A 19,149-nucleotide genomic window follows, 5' to 3' on the forward strand; every position below is an offset into this window, starting at 1 on the left:
AGTACAAAGGTTTCGTTATCTTTGGTGGCTGTGGCCTCAAAGAGCGTTCTGATGTCTTCTTGTTAAAGGTCACTGCTCAGCCACTGTGGACGGCACATTTCCTGCACCTTTCCCAAGCAATAATGAGCCCTTTGCTGTGACATCCTCTTTGATTTTTTTTCCCCTGAATCCTTGTGCTGTGTTGGTTTATATTGAGTCTCACATGGATATCCTGATGTTCCATCAATTGGCAATCAATTGTGTCGCTTTGACTGTATCTACAACAAAGAAATGAACAAGATTGTTTGCTTTCTGCAAACGTAACAGTGCACATGTAAACATTTCTCCATCCCACGCTCACAGGATTGGATAAATGATTTATATCCAATGGTAAATATAAGCTGATGGGGCTTGCTTTCACTCTGTTCGTGTGAGTTTTTGGGGCTTAGGAACCTAAAAACAGTGCTCTAAAAACTGCAATGTGAGTCCATGAGAGTAATGAGCCGTGACATTCTGCACTAAATATCATGTTTTATTCACAACTTCAGAAAAAAAAAAGAGGTTTAACCTGTGCTTGCAGACAAACTTTAAATGGTCAGCCAAAATGCTTAAAACACAGAAAAAATCCAGAAAGAAAACTACAGACCAAAGATTGTCTGTTCCTATTAGGCTCGTCCTTCACAAGTCACTATGGCTGCGAGGCAGGGTCAGCGGAAAAGCCACCCAATCCCGAGACACGATGATGAAACCGTGACAAATCAACTCATTCTTTCACTCCAGAATGTGCAAGTCGCTCTGCCACGGGATTTCAGCTTCTCTTTGAGTTTGGGTACCAGTGAATCTCGCGACTCAATGGTGTTCATTTCTCTAATCCAATCCCTGTATAAAAAGCTCCCTTTGAACGTCGACAGAAAAGCTGAAAAGCAGCACATATCCCTCCCCGCGTTTGCCTGCTCTCTGCGCTCTCTGATCCACGCTCTGTGTCCTAACACACCAGCTCTCCTCGGATAGAGAAGAAGAGGGGGGGGGGTTAGAGCAGATCTAATTAAGTTTGCTGATGGTGAAAGTGATGATTATTCTGCAGGAAGAAAGGAGAGGGAGGAAGAGGGCAGAGGAGATAACGAGAATAACTGCAGGGGGGCTGAATGCACCCTCTCCTCCTCCTCATGATCGTCATTATCATCTCCACCACAACCGTCATTAAAGTCATTATTCAAAGAATTCAAAGTTTTAAGAGCCATTTGCACAAAAGTCAAAACTATCTGAGCAATTTTGGATTTTGTAATTTGACTATTCATTTAGTAGAGTCCAAAAATATAAATTTATCTTTAAAAAACCACTTTTTAAAATTCATCTAGCTCTTTATTTCCACTTTTTACTCTTCAATATCCTGTGATTTTCCTCCAAAGTCACAATATGTTCAATTTGTGAACTGCAAAGTCTATAATCAATGTAAAACATTATTACACCTATGCTTTATACAACGCCTAGGGTTAGTTCATGCAGGACAAGGTAGTCATATGCCCATCTGTGATCAGCTGACGGCCACCTGATCCATATTATCCAGACTCCTACAGCCAATCACAGCTCTTTCTTTCAATTTAAATGACATCCTTTTCACTAATCCCTGCATTAATGTTGATGCACCACGCTGCTGCTGCTGGCAAAGCTTAACCTCCCCCACCCCAGCCTTCTCCTTAATAGCATAAAGCTTCTTGCGCCCTCATGCAACCCCATTCATGCTACTATGGATTCATTGCTTTTGAACTCATTTTATTATATTCAATATGCATTGTCATAAATGTATCTATCCATATGGGAGTTTCTAGCCATGCACTCCCTGGAAAGTCAAAGCATGCTGCTTCACTAACCCAGTGAGCATCTTTAGAGTAGAGGCTTCTCCACAAAGTAAAACTGTATATCTATTTTGCAATAAAATGTTTAAATGTATGAGGAGAGTTTTCCTGAATAAGATCATTTTAGTGGAGGTCAAACATTTTGTCAAATATTTCCAACATCTTATTTTTTCTAATTGAAACAGGACGTCTTACTACAGTGGCAGTCATGACAGACACGACTTGCCATGGAAATGTTGGATGTCAGCTGACATATCGCTATATAATGAGGTGGGAACTGCTACTGGAAGCTGCCCCTTTGTTGCTGTATCTCATTCATGTTTTATGCTGCCTGCTTGTAATGAAACACGATTATTCTCAGCCACTGGTTGCGAGGCCAGTCTCTCAAGCTCACCTCTGAAATGCAGAAATCCTCCTATTTCCAGGTCAGAGCAGCCCGCTGCTCAGTGTAATAACCTTCACGGCTTCGTTCTTGTTTTGAAATAAGAACTCATTGAGTTTCATTAACCCACTTAGACTTAGGGTCGTCTAAAAAAATATACCGTCTTTGGAAAACAACCACCCAAAACCTCAGGGATTTCTGAAAAACTGCACAGAATTTCAATGTTTCCTAAATTCTCTTTTTCCCAACATGTGTAACTGATACAATCATGAAATAGAGACAACTAAAGCTCTAACTCTTGGCCTAAGTGTAAGTGATAGCACTTGCCCGAAATTCCATTTTCATCCCATCTACCCTCCACTTTAATTTCAGTAAATCATGTTGCAGTTCATCGCTCATGTGACTTAAAAACAGCAAGTTTATCCTAAATGTAGATGTTGCATCTGTTCTGAACCCCATATGGGGCAAGGAACCATATATGGTCACTTAGGTAGACTTCCTTCATGGCTTTCCCCCAATTCTCTGTACTCTTTGTGGCCCAGAGCATCTTAAACTTCCTGTTTTAGTAGTTTTAAACAGGTTTTTGTCTCTTTTGGATCCAAACAAACTACCCTAAAATCATAATTAACCATGATAAGATGATGACACTCACATATTTAAAAGGTGACTAGCAGTGCTAAAGGTCAGGAAAGGTTTTGTTTGCATAAGATTTCCAGCAACATCTGAAATTTTAGTGTGAAAATGGAGGAACCATTTTTGAACATTTGCCCATTTAGGTTGTAAATGTCTGTATTAAGACATATGGCCAACTCATCTAGCAACTGCACCAAGAGTATTTTCTTGACAAATAACATTATAATGTAGGATGATAGTACTCTTGGAAGTTGCCACAGGTTTGTAAAAGAAAATTTAAAAGACTGATCCAGTGGTAAATTTTCCTAACTTATACAATTTCAAGGTATTAACAGGTGTGATTTTCAACCAGTTTTAAAACCTTATAAAGATTTTATTATGGAGTAATGTCAGGTTTTGTTTTTTACTTTGAGCTTTATTTCTGCTTAAATTAATTTTGAATTTTTCTTCATATTTTTTTGTAACCTGACACGCCTTCAATACTGAGCGTTTGGTAAAGGGCAGACGATTTGAAAAAACTTGGAGTGTGATTGGATGAATGTTTTGGGCCAATCAGCACAACAAAGCATGTGAAGTAGCCGCGACCAAGTTGCGCAGCGCAGGAATAACGCGAACCATGGTGACTGTAGACATGTCACTACACGACTTTTGTCACTGCTGTTCTTTGTTCTTCTTTTAACAAAGAAATGTCGTCAAGTTCTGATAAAACTTGCGCTTTAGCAGCATTCACGCTAATCTCTTCTGCCATGACGGCACCGGCCCCTTGTTGCCGCTTGTTTACATCACGACTGGGGCCGCGCCTAAGAGTACTGCCCCTTGTTGCTGATTGGTCCTGTCACTTTCTAACCGGGCCCAAACAGTTCAGATGGGAGCTTTGCAAGATGGATTTGCCAGAGAGAAACAAGGAAACGGGTGTATCTATCTGCTTTGCAAGGTTAGTTTTCTGGTGGAATTCTCAAAAAGTAAGCGGTATAAATTGTGAAATATATGTGATTTTAGTCAGTTTAACAACAGTAGAACTGTTTTATTTGCTAAATTGAAATAAATAAGTTTTCATTTTATTGTGATCCTCATCAGTGCTGAAATTCAAAATTGGCGATATCTCATAAGATTAAACAGCTGGTATCGCCTTTACTTATACAGTCTTCTGAAGCTATTTATGCCTTATCAGAATCTAAAGGCAAGCTCACCTTGTCTTGTAAACTGAATATTTTGTACTTTAATAACTATTTAATGTGCAAGTAAATACTTGACCTCCCCTGATTAATCATGGAATTTCCATAGTTAATTGCAATCAATCTCCCCATTTCAAAACCCCACTATAGCATTGTCCCTTTATTTGTGCCGATTTAATCCTAGGGTGGCTGACCTCTTGTTTGAATACCGCTCTGCTTTTATTTTGAAATTTTACAGATTGAAAATGAAATAAGGGAACAACAAAAAGGTAAATGTTTGCTAACACAAAGTTCAAAAGGCTTGTTACTTGTCCACTGAGTCGTCTGTGACTTTTTTCTCTTTTAAAGTGAAATGAGACTTAAAGAAGCAGTGATGCAATTATTTGACATCACTGTGAGAACAGGGAGATGGCAGTGACTCAATCATAGTGTGCTGAAAAGGGACAACAAAACAAAGAATTCATCACTATCCAAAAAAAAAAAAAAAAAAAAAAAGTAAAAGCACCAATCCTTAACTAATCAAGATTAATGCATTAACTCTGCTTTGCTTTATGCTTTATGAGGGGTTTTGACAGCATAGGTATGGGTTTGACACTTAAGTGTTCCTCTAGCTTTACTTGTGTAATGTAAGTGCCCTTCTAAAACATTTCAATGTTCTTTAAAAAATGGTTTGATTTGTGCCTTAAATTTGAACTGTAAAAGAATGACTCCTGAATGTGTGCTTTTGAATATAAGCGGATTTCACCACTTTCCAGAGTAAAATATGACTGTGAAAGAAGTCATCCGGGCTTTCTATCCCTGACCCCCCACTGCTTCCTCTTTTATTTCCACCCTGCTTTTAATCTTTATCACCATTTCTAAAAGGAGTCATCTGACTCCAGCGCATCAGTATCCTCCGACCATTCCTCATCCAACCTGCCCCCCTCTGAACACCTCCTACTCTCTCTCTCTCTCTCTCTCCTCCAGTCCAACGTCTCAGCCAACCGGGAGTGTGCTCGCTGCTGGAATAAATTAAATTGCGGCGGTGTGGTACAGGAGAGAGAGAGTGGGGGGGGGCAGAGCAAGAGCGAGAGAGTGCCGCGAATGCCATTCACACGTTTCCATGCGCTGGGAGTCCAGGCACTGTCAGCAGCTCTCCGTGCGCCTTGCATGCGCCCCGAGCGCGCCTCTCCAATAAAGAGCAGAAATGAGTTAGAGGACAGCAGCTACAGCGACGAGTCCAGCACATTTAAGCCCCCGCGTGTCTTAAGACAGAAGAACGCGGTGTTGTTCTGAATTTATTCGCCCACCTGGAAGCTTTGACCCTGTGCGCTCTTGAAGCAGCGTCTCACTCCGCTTGATTGGACCTACCGTTTCTCCTGCGCGGCGTTTGGAAGCGAGCTGGAAATATGCAGCTTTGAAAAAAAAAAGAGAAGAAAGGAGAGGAGGGGAGAAGAGAGGAGCGCGCTCTAAGGAGGTTGGGTGTCATCTTCTGTTTCGCTCAACTTGCTCGGCCCCCTTAATTGCACGTCTGTTTGCATTTGTGGCGATAATCTTCACCAAAGTCCTGTTTCTAATGCCGCCCTGTGAGAGCGCCGAGCAGAGCCAAACTTCACGGTCCTATCTGGGGATTTTGCGGAGACTTATTCCCACCAGTCACGGACCACAGCACTTGCAGAATAAGGTAAGAAGAAACACCGATAAAAAGACTTTATTAGAGCCTTTCTAACACCAAAATAACGTTAAAAGGCACGACTTTATGGGGTTTCTTCTTATTAATATTCATTTATGGCACTGTAGGTCAGGGTAGTTTAGACCAAAAATCATATGTTGAGTTTTTAAAGCTGATTGGTGGTACAGGATGTAAATTTTGGCAGTTTTTTTCTGCAGAAAAATAACGTAAACAAAACCATGTTCAGCCAAATGCACATGGGACAAACTCTAAATGTCACAAAGCTCATTTATTAAGCTGCACAATGTCAACATGTACACAAAAATGACCTCACATTAAAACACCTATGTGGGAAAAATATTTCAAAATGCTTGTAAATAGAATGCATTGAATACCAGCTGACATTTAAGATGGATTATCTTGTGATCAATGAGCGTATTATTGCGAGTGGTTCTAACTGTGACCACCTTTTTACCGAGCATGTGGCCTGGCATCTACTCCCTTTTTTGATATAAATGATATTGCCATGACCTTTATCATGTTGTATCTTTAACTCAATATACTGCCCATCCCTAATTCTGCCTACCTTTAAAAACAGTGGCCACTTACCCATGAATTCTTGAAACATCTTTCTTTTCATAGCCATGCCTCTAAAGCTCCAACCAAGATTATTCCTCTCTTAACTCCTCACCCTCCCTTTCCTCCCTCCAGGACTCATCCAGAGTGCGAGGAGAATGAAGAGTCACCGGGGCCGAGGGAAACAGCATGAGTGGCCCGTGCATCTCCGTTAGACTGACGGCCCTCATGTTTCTATGGAAGTGCTTAACATTAAGCCTGCTCCAGAGCTGGGTGTCAAAAGGGGCCTGGGCGGCGGACCCTGCTGGAGCCGGCTTCAGCGGCTCCTCCGGGCCCCTGGGCTGGCTTCTGTCGGACAAGGGTCCCTTTCACCACTCGCAGGAGTTTGTTGATTTCACAGAGCGCTACCAGCAAGGATTCACCACAAAGTATAAGATATACAGGTGAGTGAAAAGTCAGTCTGCATGGCTGGGGTGCATGCATGGCAATGCAAAATGTGCTAAAGGCTTAAATATAAGTGGAAAAACATCCATTTAATTGAGATAATGTTGATTTTTGTGGCCTTGCCTTGAGGAAAAGTATCATTTTTGCACGGATTTCCAAAAAGAATAGGCGCCAGATCCCAATATACTTTTCCTAGAGAATAAAAGATGCAGATTTAGTAGGTGGCAAACTGGGATAAAGCACTGAGACGATTACTTACTTACTGGAGTTTTGCATACAAATCAAAGCTCGCCATGTGCTCTGTATAGATCCAAGCTTCTTTGGGTGCGACTGGCTGCTTTATTTTTTTGTGGGAAGCAGAGACATATGGTGTGAGTATGATACAAACCTCCTGAATGCTGCGTATCAGTGGGAACTCAAAGTGGAGATACCGCAGGAGGGCTTGGGCGAAGCAGCGGGACGTAACAGATATCTGACTGAGCCAGTTGATGTGTGACAGTGGGTAGACAGGAAGGCTTTGGTAGTGTGTGGTGTGAAGTATGGTGGGTGTGTGCTTAGACGCGGCAGAGTGAGCCTGCTATGATAACATTTGTCTTAAAGAAAAAAAGGTGGATTTAATAGGGAAAAAAAACAACGCTGAGTGTTTGGAAATGAAAACTCCCAGCTTGAATTCACAGGATATTAGATGGCCGTCAATCAGATACTCAGCTTGAAAAAGATAACACCGTGTACTGTTCAAAGAGGTACTTTTTAAAAATAACACCAAATTAGCAATTCAGATCAATCCCAAATGACAGGATGCCAATTTAGTGTCATTTTGGACAACCGCTCAAGTGCAAATGTCATTTGAAGTGAAGAATTTATTGATCTAATTGAAGAATTGATATCCTTGAAGAGTCTAACATTCAATAATAAGGAGTAAGTGACACACAGATACAACAATGTTACTAACAGTACATTGGAAAATGAGACCGTACACTGATTTATTAAAAATCCTTGTCCTCAGCAGTTAATCCGGATTTAAAGTTTATGCATGAGCAGAATTCTTCTAGCAAATGTCCATTAAATGTTTAAATAACAGGAAGTTTTGCCGTCTCACTGTTGCCTAACCTTTCCAACAGGCATGCACAATGTTGGATAATTGCCATTATCTGAGAAACAATCTCATTTCAGCCAGTATTAATGAGTTTGCACCGAACAACACCAAATCTATCAAAAAATTAACCTCATGCTCTTATTTTGAAAGTCTGTTTAGGTTTTAAACAGATTAAAATGAAACAAAAAACATTTGATTGTACCATAAATGACATATTTTCAAAAATAACCATAAAGTAATGAAAAACCTTAAGTTATTTCTTTGTATTACATTTGCATTTTATGCTTAATTTATTTTTAACAGGCTTTGTCTGCCCTTCTAAGAGCTACAAACAGCACTCCGCTGATAGACAATGAGCTCTGTAGTACACAGTATAAAAACATGCCCCCTTTCATGGAGCTTTTACTTTCAAATTAAAATTAATTATCCTAATTAAAAGTGGTTTGCAGGGTGGTTCCTTCAGACAACCCTGACAAAGTGTTTGAAACAACACATTCTTCTTCAGTGCAAAAATTAAACTAACCACAGTTCAGACATTAAACTCCAGTCTTTAGAAGACACTTTAAAGTTTAAGGAATGAGGATGTGAAAAGGAAAACACATCAGCTGAGGTAGGTCTGTTGGTTCTGCTCCACTAGCTTGATGTTCCAGCTTTAAGAAGAAGTAGAAAAAGAAGGTATCCTTTATCAAGCCCTCAAAGTTGCAGTTTGCCGCTGTTGTTGATCATGCTACACATAGATTAATTCATATGCAAACAAAGGATCCTATAGAAACGCACTAATGAGGGATGTCAGGTTGCACCTCAGCAGTGCTCAGAAAGCCAGTCAATAAATCAATCAATCTTTGTTTGTATAGCGCCAGTGCATAACCAAAGTTATCTTGAGATGCATGATGAAGAGGGCTGGTCTAGACCATACTCTCTGATGCGGCTTTTAACAGTATAATAAAGATCAGCGCCAATCACCATGAGCACAGCACTAGCAGTTTTTAGTCCTGTTAGAGTGGCGACTGCTCAACAGATCCAGATTCATGCTGACAGCCCTCTGCCGAAGTCACGCTGGGGTTGGAACAGGCTAGAAGGAGGGTAGGAGCGGAGAAAAGCAAAGAGTAGAGGGACAAGAGAAACAACAAAACAACAAGTGAAAGTCAAATTTATGCCATAAAAGTATCTCTGAATTTTGTTGGATAAGGTCAGTGATGATGGTAGCATTGTGAAGAATTGAAGATAACAACAATGATTGATGGAAAATATATTCGTTAGCAGCTAGCAGTGATATGGCACTTCTGCACCTGCCAGGCCTATTTCTAGACTCAGGTTTAAACAGGTGACTCTACGGTTCCCAACCCAAGTCCATCCTGATTGAGCTGCCAATGAATCCCAGCATATCTGGGTTTTTTTTTTTTAAACTCAGATCATAGAAGTCTTAAGAGTCGCTATCCTAATGACAGATTTAGGGAATATGAAGCGGCAGTAGCCGCTAGCATTAGCCGCTAGCATTAGCCACTAGCATTAGGTACATGCCAAAAGCTAATGCTGGGCAAAGTGCTGATTAAGCAGGAATTTGAAACCTCAGAAAGTTTGTCAGAGAGTCAAAAGACAAATCTATAAATGACTGAATCAGTCTTATGAAATGCCTCTACGTTTCTTTATACGTGGTCCTGTCTGCTCTGGTTGATGCTGTTTTATTCAGTCTTATCATTTATGTCAGTAATATCAGTTTAACCACAGATAACAGGATTTTTGATTAATTTAGCACTTTAGCATGGCATATTTTGAATTTTTTGAAAAGCTCTTTTTAAGTTTTGACTAAAATTAACACAGCTATCATTTACCTTGATGTGTTTTATCTGCAGATAAACAGGCACCAGGCTTTTAGCTCCTTAATTTGTAAGAGTAATGCACTCTGCTTTTTTGAAAATTACCTGCTTTTTAATGGGAAAACATGCCGAGTTTGGCATGTCAGCTGAATTCTTGTTTAGTTTATTGAAATGACAGTTCGTCAAGACATTCATCATGGCAAAAGTGAAAAAACCCTTTAAAACCAAAGTGTGTCATTTATTTATTAATTTATCTTTTATGATGTACTAGTTAAATGTATTATTTTATTATTTATTAAAGACTATAATCACATCCTAATACATTAATGTGGCCCAGTATATTTGTTCATTCTTTGGCTGTGTGCTGACACTAAACCTTCCATACAGTTAAGTAATTAAAGTTATCATCTATTCTGATAATATCATACATTCTCACTTTTTATAAATAGGAAAGTGTTTTTCCTTTTTAATTGTAACCAACCTGAATAATGTTTCTGCTCCATTCCCCCTGTAGACTGTTCGTTGAACCAAACACAGAATAATATATATACTTCTCTTTTTAATGCAAGCCTGGGGTTTCTTCAGGTTAAGCTCTCCTCTCTAATTGTAAGGCCTTGAACATAAGCAAATGTAAATGTAACATCTGCAAACTTTAATTCTGCCTCGCAGGCTTTCTTTATTTGTTTTATTTTGTGTCTTTACTAGTGTGGGTGTGTGGTCGTGCTGGAATTTCCTCCTGAGTTTTACTCTCTTTAGGATAGAAACGCCTCTCATGTTTATTTAAAACAAACTGTGAAACTTAGGGACTGATAAAATACTTTTAGGTGGTGGTTCTGTATCGGTTTAAGGCAGCATGACTCACAAATAATGTGAGGGGATAGGGGTATCTTCACAGTCCAGTAGAGGTAAGAAATTTCTCTTCTTTAACAGGACGGGCATGATTGGTGAGTCACAGACTCCCTGTGTACTAGACGGTTACGGTGGATAGCTAACTCTATTTTAAATGATAATTTCCACTCTTAGCGCTGAGACTTACAGCTTTTTCCCTCTGGACTGAAGTTTTTATTTGCAGAACAAAGCAGTAAAAAAAACAAATTTGTTCCTGCTGCTATCATTGAACTTAACAAGCTGTGGAGAGTTTTGAGTCTACATATCTCTTTATAACTGGTATATTATACTAGGTTTTTTCAAAAGTTAGTTATTTGAACAACTTTTTTTTGTCTTAAATGCCCCAACTGGAGGAGCCATGAGTACTGTTTTCAGGTTGTCTGTCTGTCTGTCCAGCCATTCCTGTAAAATCAATAGCTTAAGAATGGTACAGAGAATTTTCTTAAAACTTTCTGCACTTGTTCACTCTTACTCAAAAATGAAGCAGTAGAATATTTGAGGTCAAAGGTCAAGGTCACTAGGCCTCATGATCACCCCTTGCTTGTGATATCAGTATCTCAAGGATTCCCGGAGGGATTCCCTTCAAACTTTGCAATAATTGTCCACTCTGACTCTTGGATGAATGATCGTCATATTATGGATGTCAAAGGTCAAGGTCACTGGGTCTTAGTCTTGCTTATGAATGGAGTATCTTGAAAAGGCTTTGAGGAATCATCCTCAGACTTTCAGAAACATCTGCTCTGACCCAAAGATGAACTGATTAGCTTTTGGGCCTCCAAGCTTAAGGTCACTGGGAATCATGTCAGTCCCTTTCCTGTGGTCGTGATAGCTCAAGAAGACATTCAGAAATGCATTTTAACCTTGGACAAATGTCCACTGTGGCTCATGGATAAACTTTGTTTTGGAGGACAAACATCCAAGTCAAAGAGCCTCACTTGCTAACCTTGCCTTTGCATTGAATGTCTCAAGATGGCTTTGAGAGTTTCTTCTTCTAACTTTGCAAGAATGTCCACTCAATGATGAGCAGGGGTCTTTTTGTGTAGGACAAATGTCTAAGCCAAAGAGCCTCGTTTGCTAACCTTGCTCATATCTTAAGATGGCTTTAAGTCTCTCCTTCAAACTTTGCATCAGACTTAAGGATGAACAGGTTATATTTTGGAGGTCAAACATCCAGGTCACTTAGCCCCGTTTTCAAGGTATGCCTGTGAATTCCACCTAAGATGTCTATAATAGCACTTATAGTAATCTATAGTAGTGTTTTTGGGAATTCCAAAGAAGATTGCTGACAGCCTAGCTTGACTTCCAGAAGGCATTCAACTTGGTGAGTAGGGTGCCCTCTGGACGACTCTAGAGCTCTGTGGGTTGCAGCTCATCCAGCTGATGTCTGTCCTATATTCTGGTACAGAGAGTACTGTGAAGTGTGGTGGTGTCAACTCTGACTTCTTCCAAGTTGATTCTGCAGTGAGGCAGGGGTGCATTTAGTCCCCCACACTCCTCAGGACGGGATAATGGTGTGGGTAACAGGGGCAGCAAACTGTTGGTTGTTATTTGGCAAAGGGTCCTTCTGGACTATCTTGTGAGGCCTGGATGTTGACTTATGGCCAGAAGTGCCAACTGGACTCCTTTGTGACAACTCTCTGTGGTGCATCTTTGGGTATCATAGGCACGACTGTGTGTCTAATGCTGACGTGCTCAGGAGAGCGGGGATGGGCAGGGCTAGCTGCTTGATCGGCATGTGTGGTTTTATGGGCACCTGGAACAGTTTGCTGAACCTGATCCAGCTCACTGCATACTGGGAGCTCAAGACCCAGTGGGCTGGTCCAGACATCACAGGCAACTGCGTGCATTGTGGAGGGGGCAGATGTGAGAATACCTGGAGAAACTGGTTATGGGCCTAGAGGATGGCCATCAGGAGGCCAGAGAAGTACAGGATCAAGGTTGATGTAGTGAAGTGTCCAACTAGTATATGCTCCCAGACCTGACCTGACCTGTGAATGTGATATTTTAAGATGGCTTTGGGGGGAAGGGTTCTTCTTCTTCAAACCTTCCAAAAATGTCCCCTTTGACTCAAGTATAAACTGACAATATTTTGGAGGTCAGACATTGAGGTCACATGGCATCATGTCAAACTGTTGCCTGTGAACATGTTAGCTAAAGAACACTTTAAAGAATGCTGTTCAAAATTTCACAAATGTCTAACTTGAAGAAGTAATGATAATATTCCATCCATACATTTTCTATACCGCAGGCATGCTCACACCTATGGCCAATTTTAGAGTCACCAGTTAACCTAATGAGCATGTTTTTTGTGGTGGAAGGAAGCCGGAGAACCCGGAGAGAACCCACGCATGCATGGGGAGAACATGCAAACTCACCACAGAAAGGCCTTGACCGGGAAGTGAACCAGCGACCTTGCTGTGAGGTAACAGTGCGAACCCCTGTGTCACTGTGCAGCCCCAATGATAATATTTTAGAGTTGAAATATTGAGGACACAGGACTTCATTTTCAACCCTTGCCTGTGGATGTGTTATCTCAGGAGGACTTGGAGGGTTTGTTTTTCAACAAACTTCCAAAAAATGTCCACTCTGACTGATGAACTGAATTAATTTAAGGTCAAGGACAAATATCTTCTGAACCCTTCTCCTTCATGCAATGGTAGTTTCATACCTTGTGAAGGCATAACAATGCCAAGCAGTAGTTCTAGATTTTCATGTTTAGTGTCAAAATAGTTTCATTTTACCGCAATGTGTTTTTCAATTTGTGATCCACTTGTTGCCTGTGCGTCATAATTGATAGCACAATCTCACTGGCTGCAAAACAAATCTACCTATGGGTACCGATTAGGTAACCTGAACTTGAGAACCTTGAAGGAGAGGAGGAAAATCACATTTTACGGCTTGAACAGCCCAAATAACAGTGCAATTTTCCGATTTCATGGAAATTTCCAGACTTTCCAGCCATGAACAACAACAAACAAAGAGCCTCTCCACAGGATATTACGCGTCATAGCAGCTGTCTGTGCATACATGAGTGTGTGTATTTGTGCTTGTGTGTTACCAGGTAAGTGTTTTGATACTCATTGATGAGAGAGATGCTGTCGGAGCATCCCCGGCCCTGCAGTGGAGGAGCTGGTGCCAGCTCAACACAGGTTTGAGTGACACTGGCATTTAGCAGCTGACAGGGGTGACAATGCCAGGCAAAGATAGAGAATGTAACGCTGCTGGCTTCCCCGCATCCATCACTTCCTCCTGCGCCGCCGCTCCACCGGCCTCTCTTCTCTGTCTCTCAGGATGTCTCTATACCTCTTCTCCTTTCAGATGTAGGCCTTGGTCTGAAAATCTAACATATTTTTGAACACAACATTTTATTTCTAAAACTCACAAGGGCATTTTCTGAGTACTTTCATTTGAAAAACTCAAACCTATTTTAGCATTCTGTAACCTGCAGCATGACTTACTTTGACCCCCATCAGCAAACATCCAGAAATGCAAACTTGACAAGTCTGTAACCCTCCTTTCCCCTTGAGCTGAAGTGGCCTTTCCAATTCCCTCCAAAGAAGGAAATACAATTTAATTGAGGAATTTAGAACAATTTCTTGTAAGTCAAACAAACAATAATATGAAATATGTTTGACAATGACACTTTTTCCATGGCCAAGATGAATAGATAATAAGGCTAAGTAGATCTATGATTCATCTCTGATGAAATACATGTTTAATGACTAAAATGTTGAAGATTGGCATAAAAACCCTGAATTTCTGGTCAACAAGTAGGACAAAATTGTGAATCAGATTGAAATAAAAAGAAGTACCATCCAATGTTTTCAGATTCAAATAACTCAGTGCTAGGTCTGATGGCATTAATGCATTAATTGTGATTAATTAAGGTTATCATCTGCACCTTGTGTTGTCAAGCATTTGCCATTTTACTTTGTCCTTATTTCCTTTATGATGCCATGACAAGTTCCTTTTTCCGTGGTCAAGTTCACTTCGTTATGTTGGCTCTACCTGAAGTTCTACCCTGGGTCTTCTTCCAGTTGGACACACCTGGAAGACCACCACTGGGGAGGGACCAGGATGCAGTCTGATCAGATGCTCAAACTACCTCAACTGGCTCCTTTCAAGGCAAAGGAACAGTGGAGATCTTTCTAGATGTCCGAGCTCCTCATTCTGTGTCTAAGCCTGAGCCCAGTCACCCTCCTTGGGAATATCAATTCAACCGCTCTAACCTGCGGTCTCATTCTTTTAGTCAGAGTTCATGACCGTAGGTGAGGGTTAGAATGAAGATTAACACTAAATTGAGAGTTTTGCCCTCTGGCTCAGTCTCCTCTTCACCACGAAGGTATGGTACAGAATCTGCAATACTGCTGATGCTGCACCAATCCACCTGTTGATCTCACGGTCCATTCTACCTTCACTTGTGAACAAGACCCCGAGACACTTGAACTCCTTCACTTGGGGAAAAGATAGTCCCCACCTGGACAAAAAAAAATGGTCTAAAATTGATATCATGATATATTACTTTATCCCGATACTATATATATATATATATATATATATATATTTATATATATATATATATATTTATATATATATATATATATATATATATACACACATATATATATAGCGATATTTTGAAATGGCCTCTCAGCAGCTGTATTTAATTCAGCCCCAAATGACACTAGATTGGTGATTAAAATAGACCGTTCTATTGGATTTTTAATAAAATTGTACCTCTTCCTTCTCAATGTTGAACGACTGTTCAACGCTGCAGATCCAGCGCTGTTTCTCATTGTCCATCTTAAAAGGCATCTAACCAGCCGCTCCGCTAACTCGCCACACTGGTCTGTTTACCTTCTTCTCCCTCGCTTCTCTTGTCCCTGATATATAAAAAAAAAAAAAAAAACAGCCACATGTGTGGAGTTTTCTGGATGGGCCGAGGAGAAAAAGACAGCTCTCTGCTGTGAGAGATGCATTCAGGGACAATGGGAGGCGGCTCAAAACTTCCACATAATATATACTGGGATATTCGTGATATAGTCATTTTAACGACACGCTACATACACAGAGTGAGGGCGAACAGGTAGTGCCAGAATCTATTTATGGTGGGCCTAATTAATTTGTGGCTGTCCACCACAAATAAATGAATGTATGGGAAACACTGTCCCTCAAGGAGCTTGTTTTCAAAGTGATGACAGTGCCTCCGTTCAATAAGTGCATCTGATGCAGACGTAAAATCAAGTAATCACGTTTCATAATCATGATCTCAGTACTCCATAATTTGTTAATATTATCAAGGAGGATTTTTTACAGTTCTGTCATGTTCAACAGGACAGTCATCTGAGGATTTTGATCATCCTCCTTGTTTGTTTATCTTCTGGAGTCATGTTTGATGACTTGGGTTTCTGTGAGACCCTATACGTGGGGAATGGTCACTGTGAAGATGCCTGTTTTACCTTTTGCATGTTTTAACATATTCTGTGTGTCGCCTCTTCAGTCATATTATTTGGAGGATAGTAGTATCAATAATGGTATTAATAACATTTAAAGTTAATCTTCCCCATCCCTGCTGTCAAAGTGTTTCACAACACGTGAGAGTTTCTTATTCATGGGATGTTTTTAATGGTTTGAAGCACTGATACGAGTAAAAAAAAATACTTATTTTACAACCTGGCTTATTAATTCAGTTTAAAGAGAAAATAGATTTTGAGGAAAAGTGATGACTCAAATGCAAGGATCTTTGTCAATTAAATTGGTAAGCATTTCTATCAAAAAGCTAAGAGTCATTCTAAAGTTTCTGCCAAAATAAAATTGAGCAATTTGGAATAAAACCCAATCATTAATAGTGCAAAATGTCACAAAGTCGAAAAGTATTACTCTCCCACATTTTCTTCCCTTGTCTTTGAAAACCCAAACTCTCTCATTCTTTAAATATCTTGCACTCAGAGCTCTGTCATCCATCATTGAGCAGTCGAGGATGCCAGTTAGCCGAGAACTGAAGAGATCACAAGTGCCTTCAAAATGCAATGGGCTGCAGTTTCTTTTTTTGTTCCAAAACAGACTCATGAATTTTGAAAAGCAGGCAAAGTAATCTCTGAGTCTTTGGAATTGATCAGCAACACTCTTCAGCTTCTTGCAAGCACATTTCAGTCCTTGATGGGTCAGTAGAAACCTTGTTATTGCCACTTGAATCGTCACTCAAAGTGTTCAGCGCCCAGATTTGAATCCAACACCAAAACCGGCCTCTTGTAGGACATAGGAACCAAAATGTCCTTGATGTGGATAGTTTTTCCAAGATACTTGTGCTGATTCTCTCTTCCTGTAGGAAGCAGTGCAGCCAGGATTCAATTCATAGTATTCACAAGGATCCTTACTTTGAATATTTTCTGTGCACACTTTAATCTTGTAGTTTCCATGCACACACACAAACACAATTACACTGAAATAGCAAGAAAGAGACAGCAAAAGCAGTTGAAAAACTATTACCTGGTGACTGTGTTTGTGGTTTTTGTACTTCAAACAGACTTTGAAGACTGAAAGTGTCCTAGCGATAGCCTAAATTAAAGATATATATCTTCATTAGAGAAAAATAGACAACACGTGTCTTCAAGGAGTACAATGTCATCACTGCTCTGGACTTGGCCGCCATGATGAGTACGATCAATGCATGGTTGGAGAATCTGGTTGAATTTAAGATATCTCATGGTGTTAATATCACCTTCCGCATAGAGATCGTCCCAAAGTCAGACACCTAGGAGGAGGAGGAGACGCACATCCTTATTGTGGAAGGCTTTCTTCTATGAACCTTTGATGGGTGAGCTGAACCAAGGTTAATTTGTTTCCATCCCGTACGAAGAATGTAAAAGGAGGAGGTGCTCTAGGAACTACACAGTTCCAGATTCACCCAGCCTGTTCAGCATTGTCATGAACATCAAGAAGATGTTTTTGAAAGATAAATAACGTTTGAATCATAAATCTCAGCCGTTTACTTGTGTTTTTCTCTGAAAGCCCTCCATTGTGCCCTTTCTAATGACACTATCCATGCCTTCGTAGCTCTTGAAGGACCTTTTCTGTCTGACTCTGCGAGGTCTTTGAAGATTAAACCAATACTGGTAACTCCAATACTGGATGTCTTTGTATCCATTTATAATCCATTTCTCGATCGTTCCTGCAGCTAGCGGGTTAGCTGCAGGATCCTCAGAGTCGCTGCAGACAGGAACTGCGTAAATAATGAATCAAATTCCCAAAAGTGCAAGGACTTTTTTTTTTTAATGCAAATGTTTTGAAGACTTTGAGTGATTACTTTTTTTTATCCTATTGTCCCAAAAATATGGAAGAACTCATTTGTGCTAAAAAAAACAAAACAAAAAAAAAAACAACAACAAAAAAAAACACATAGCCATTGATTTTTACGGTGCTTAATACAAAAATCTTTGAGTTTTAATTTCCGATGAGTTATTTTTCTTTTGTCTTTATACTCCAATAACTTTTCTAAACTTTAAGTGCCATTATTGTTGCTCACATATTCTTAAAGCCCAGATTGTCCTGAAGAGAATGGTGATTAGAGCTTGACTGTGCAACACAGGGTTGCTATTTTACAAGCTTTTTAAGACAAAAAGTCCAGGTGAGACACAATGCTTAAAAAATAGCATAGGGCTCAGAGGGTTAAAGTTATCAGTTACCATAGTAACTAAATGATAACACCGGGGCACTGATGCTACTCAGACAATATGAAAACTAGGGCTGAACGACTTCAAGTTGTGATTTTTCCTCCAATAATGTGGTGGCAATATAATATGTGTGTTTTCTCAAGTTCCCCCATTGTATGCATTTCTTAAGAAACAAGCAATAAATCATTCCATATTACAGGGAATTAAAAATTTGGTAGATTCAACTAAGGCTGAAAGAGTTTGAAATGAATATCCAATCTAATATGATTATTTTGACTTATTGTCAATATGATTTGAATGTTGTATTTTATAGGGAATGAACAACAAAAACAAAAGTTGGGACTTTTGCAAAAGAAAAATGTACGAAACTTGTATTTTGAATCACTTAAAGACAAATAAATATTGCACCTTCTGCAATTTAAAAATTGCAGGAAGACTAATTGTGATTTAATGTAAATCTCTATTAACTGCCCAGTCCTAATAAAAACTCTGGGTACTCACAATTAGCCAGACAACTTCCTTAAAAACAACCACCAAGATAGTGGGAGCAGTATACTTGTTGAGATGATAAATTCTGTGTTGTGCATGCATCAATCAAATATTTTAAGCTTGTATCTGTAGATGACCTACTTCATGCAAAGACATGCTCAGACGTACAAGGACAGAAAGCAGCCTGGACTCACCTGCAGAAGAGCTGGAACAGGAAAGATGATATGGCTCCATGCCAGTGGAAGCGTGATGATGCAAAATGTGAAACTGAGAGCTTTTGAAAGTGAAACTCTGTGATGATGCTGTACACTGTCCTCTATAAAGACTGTTTCTGTGGAGCTGCTCCAGGAGGAGTCAACAAGACAGTAGATAATCCCAGTATGGATGTGTAATGAAACCATTTACAAATAGAACCAGACTGATCAGACTGTTGACATTGTTCCCACATATCGTTGACTACTTTGAGTCACACAGACTTTAACATTTCCAC

General features: G+C 40.0%; 1 protein-coding gene across 1 annotated transcript in view; it reads left to right on the forward strand.

Moving 5' to 3' along the window:
- The first annotated feature begins 5,149 nt into the window (after window positions 1–5,149).
- LOC121512509 (BMP/retinoic acid-inducible neural-specific protein 3-like) overlaps window positions 5,150–19,149 on the forward strand; it is a 133,793-nt gene continuing 119,793 nt past the window's right edge. The window contains exons 1-2 of the mRNA XM_041791810.1: window positions 5,150–5,688; window positions 6,388–6,695. Coding sequence (XP_041647744.1) covers window positions 6,442–6,695 — 254 coding nt within the window. The 5' untranslated portion in view covers window positions 5,150–5,688; window positions 6,388–6,441. The remainder of the gene's footprint in view (window positions 5,689–6,387; window positions 6,696–19,149) is intronic.

This window comes from Cheilinus undulatus, linkage group 7 (assembly GCF_018320785.1).
Source record: "Cheilinus undulatus linkage group 7, ASM1832078v1, whole genome shotgun sequence".
Lineage (NCBI taxonomy): Eukaryota > Metazoa > Chordata > Actinopteri > Labriformes > Labridae > Cheilinus > Cheilinus undulatus.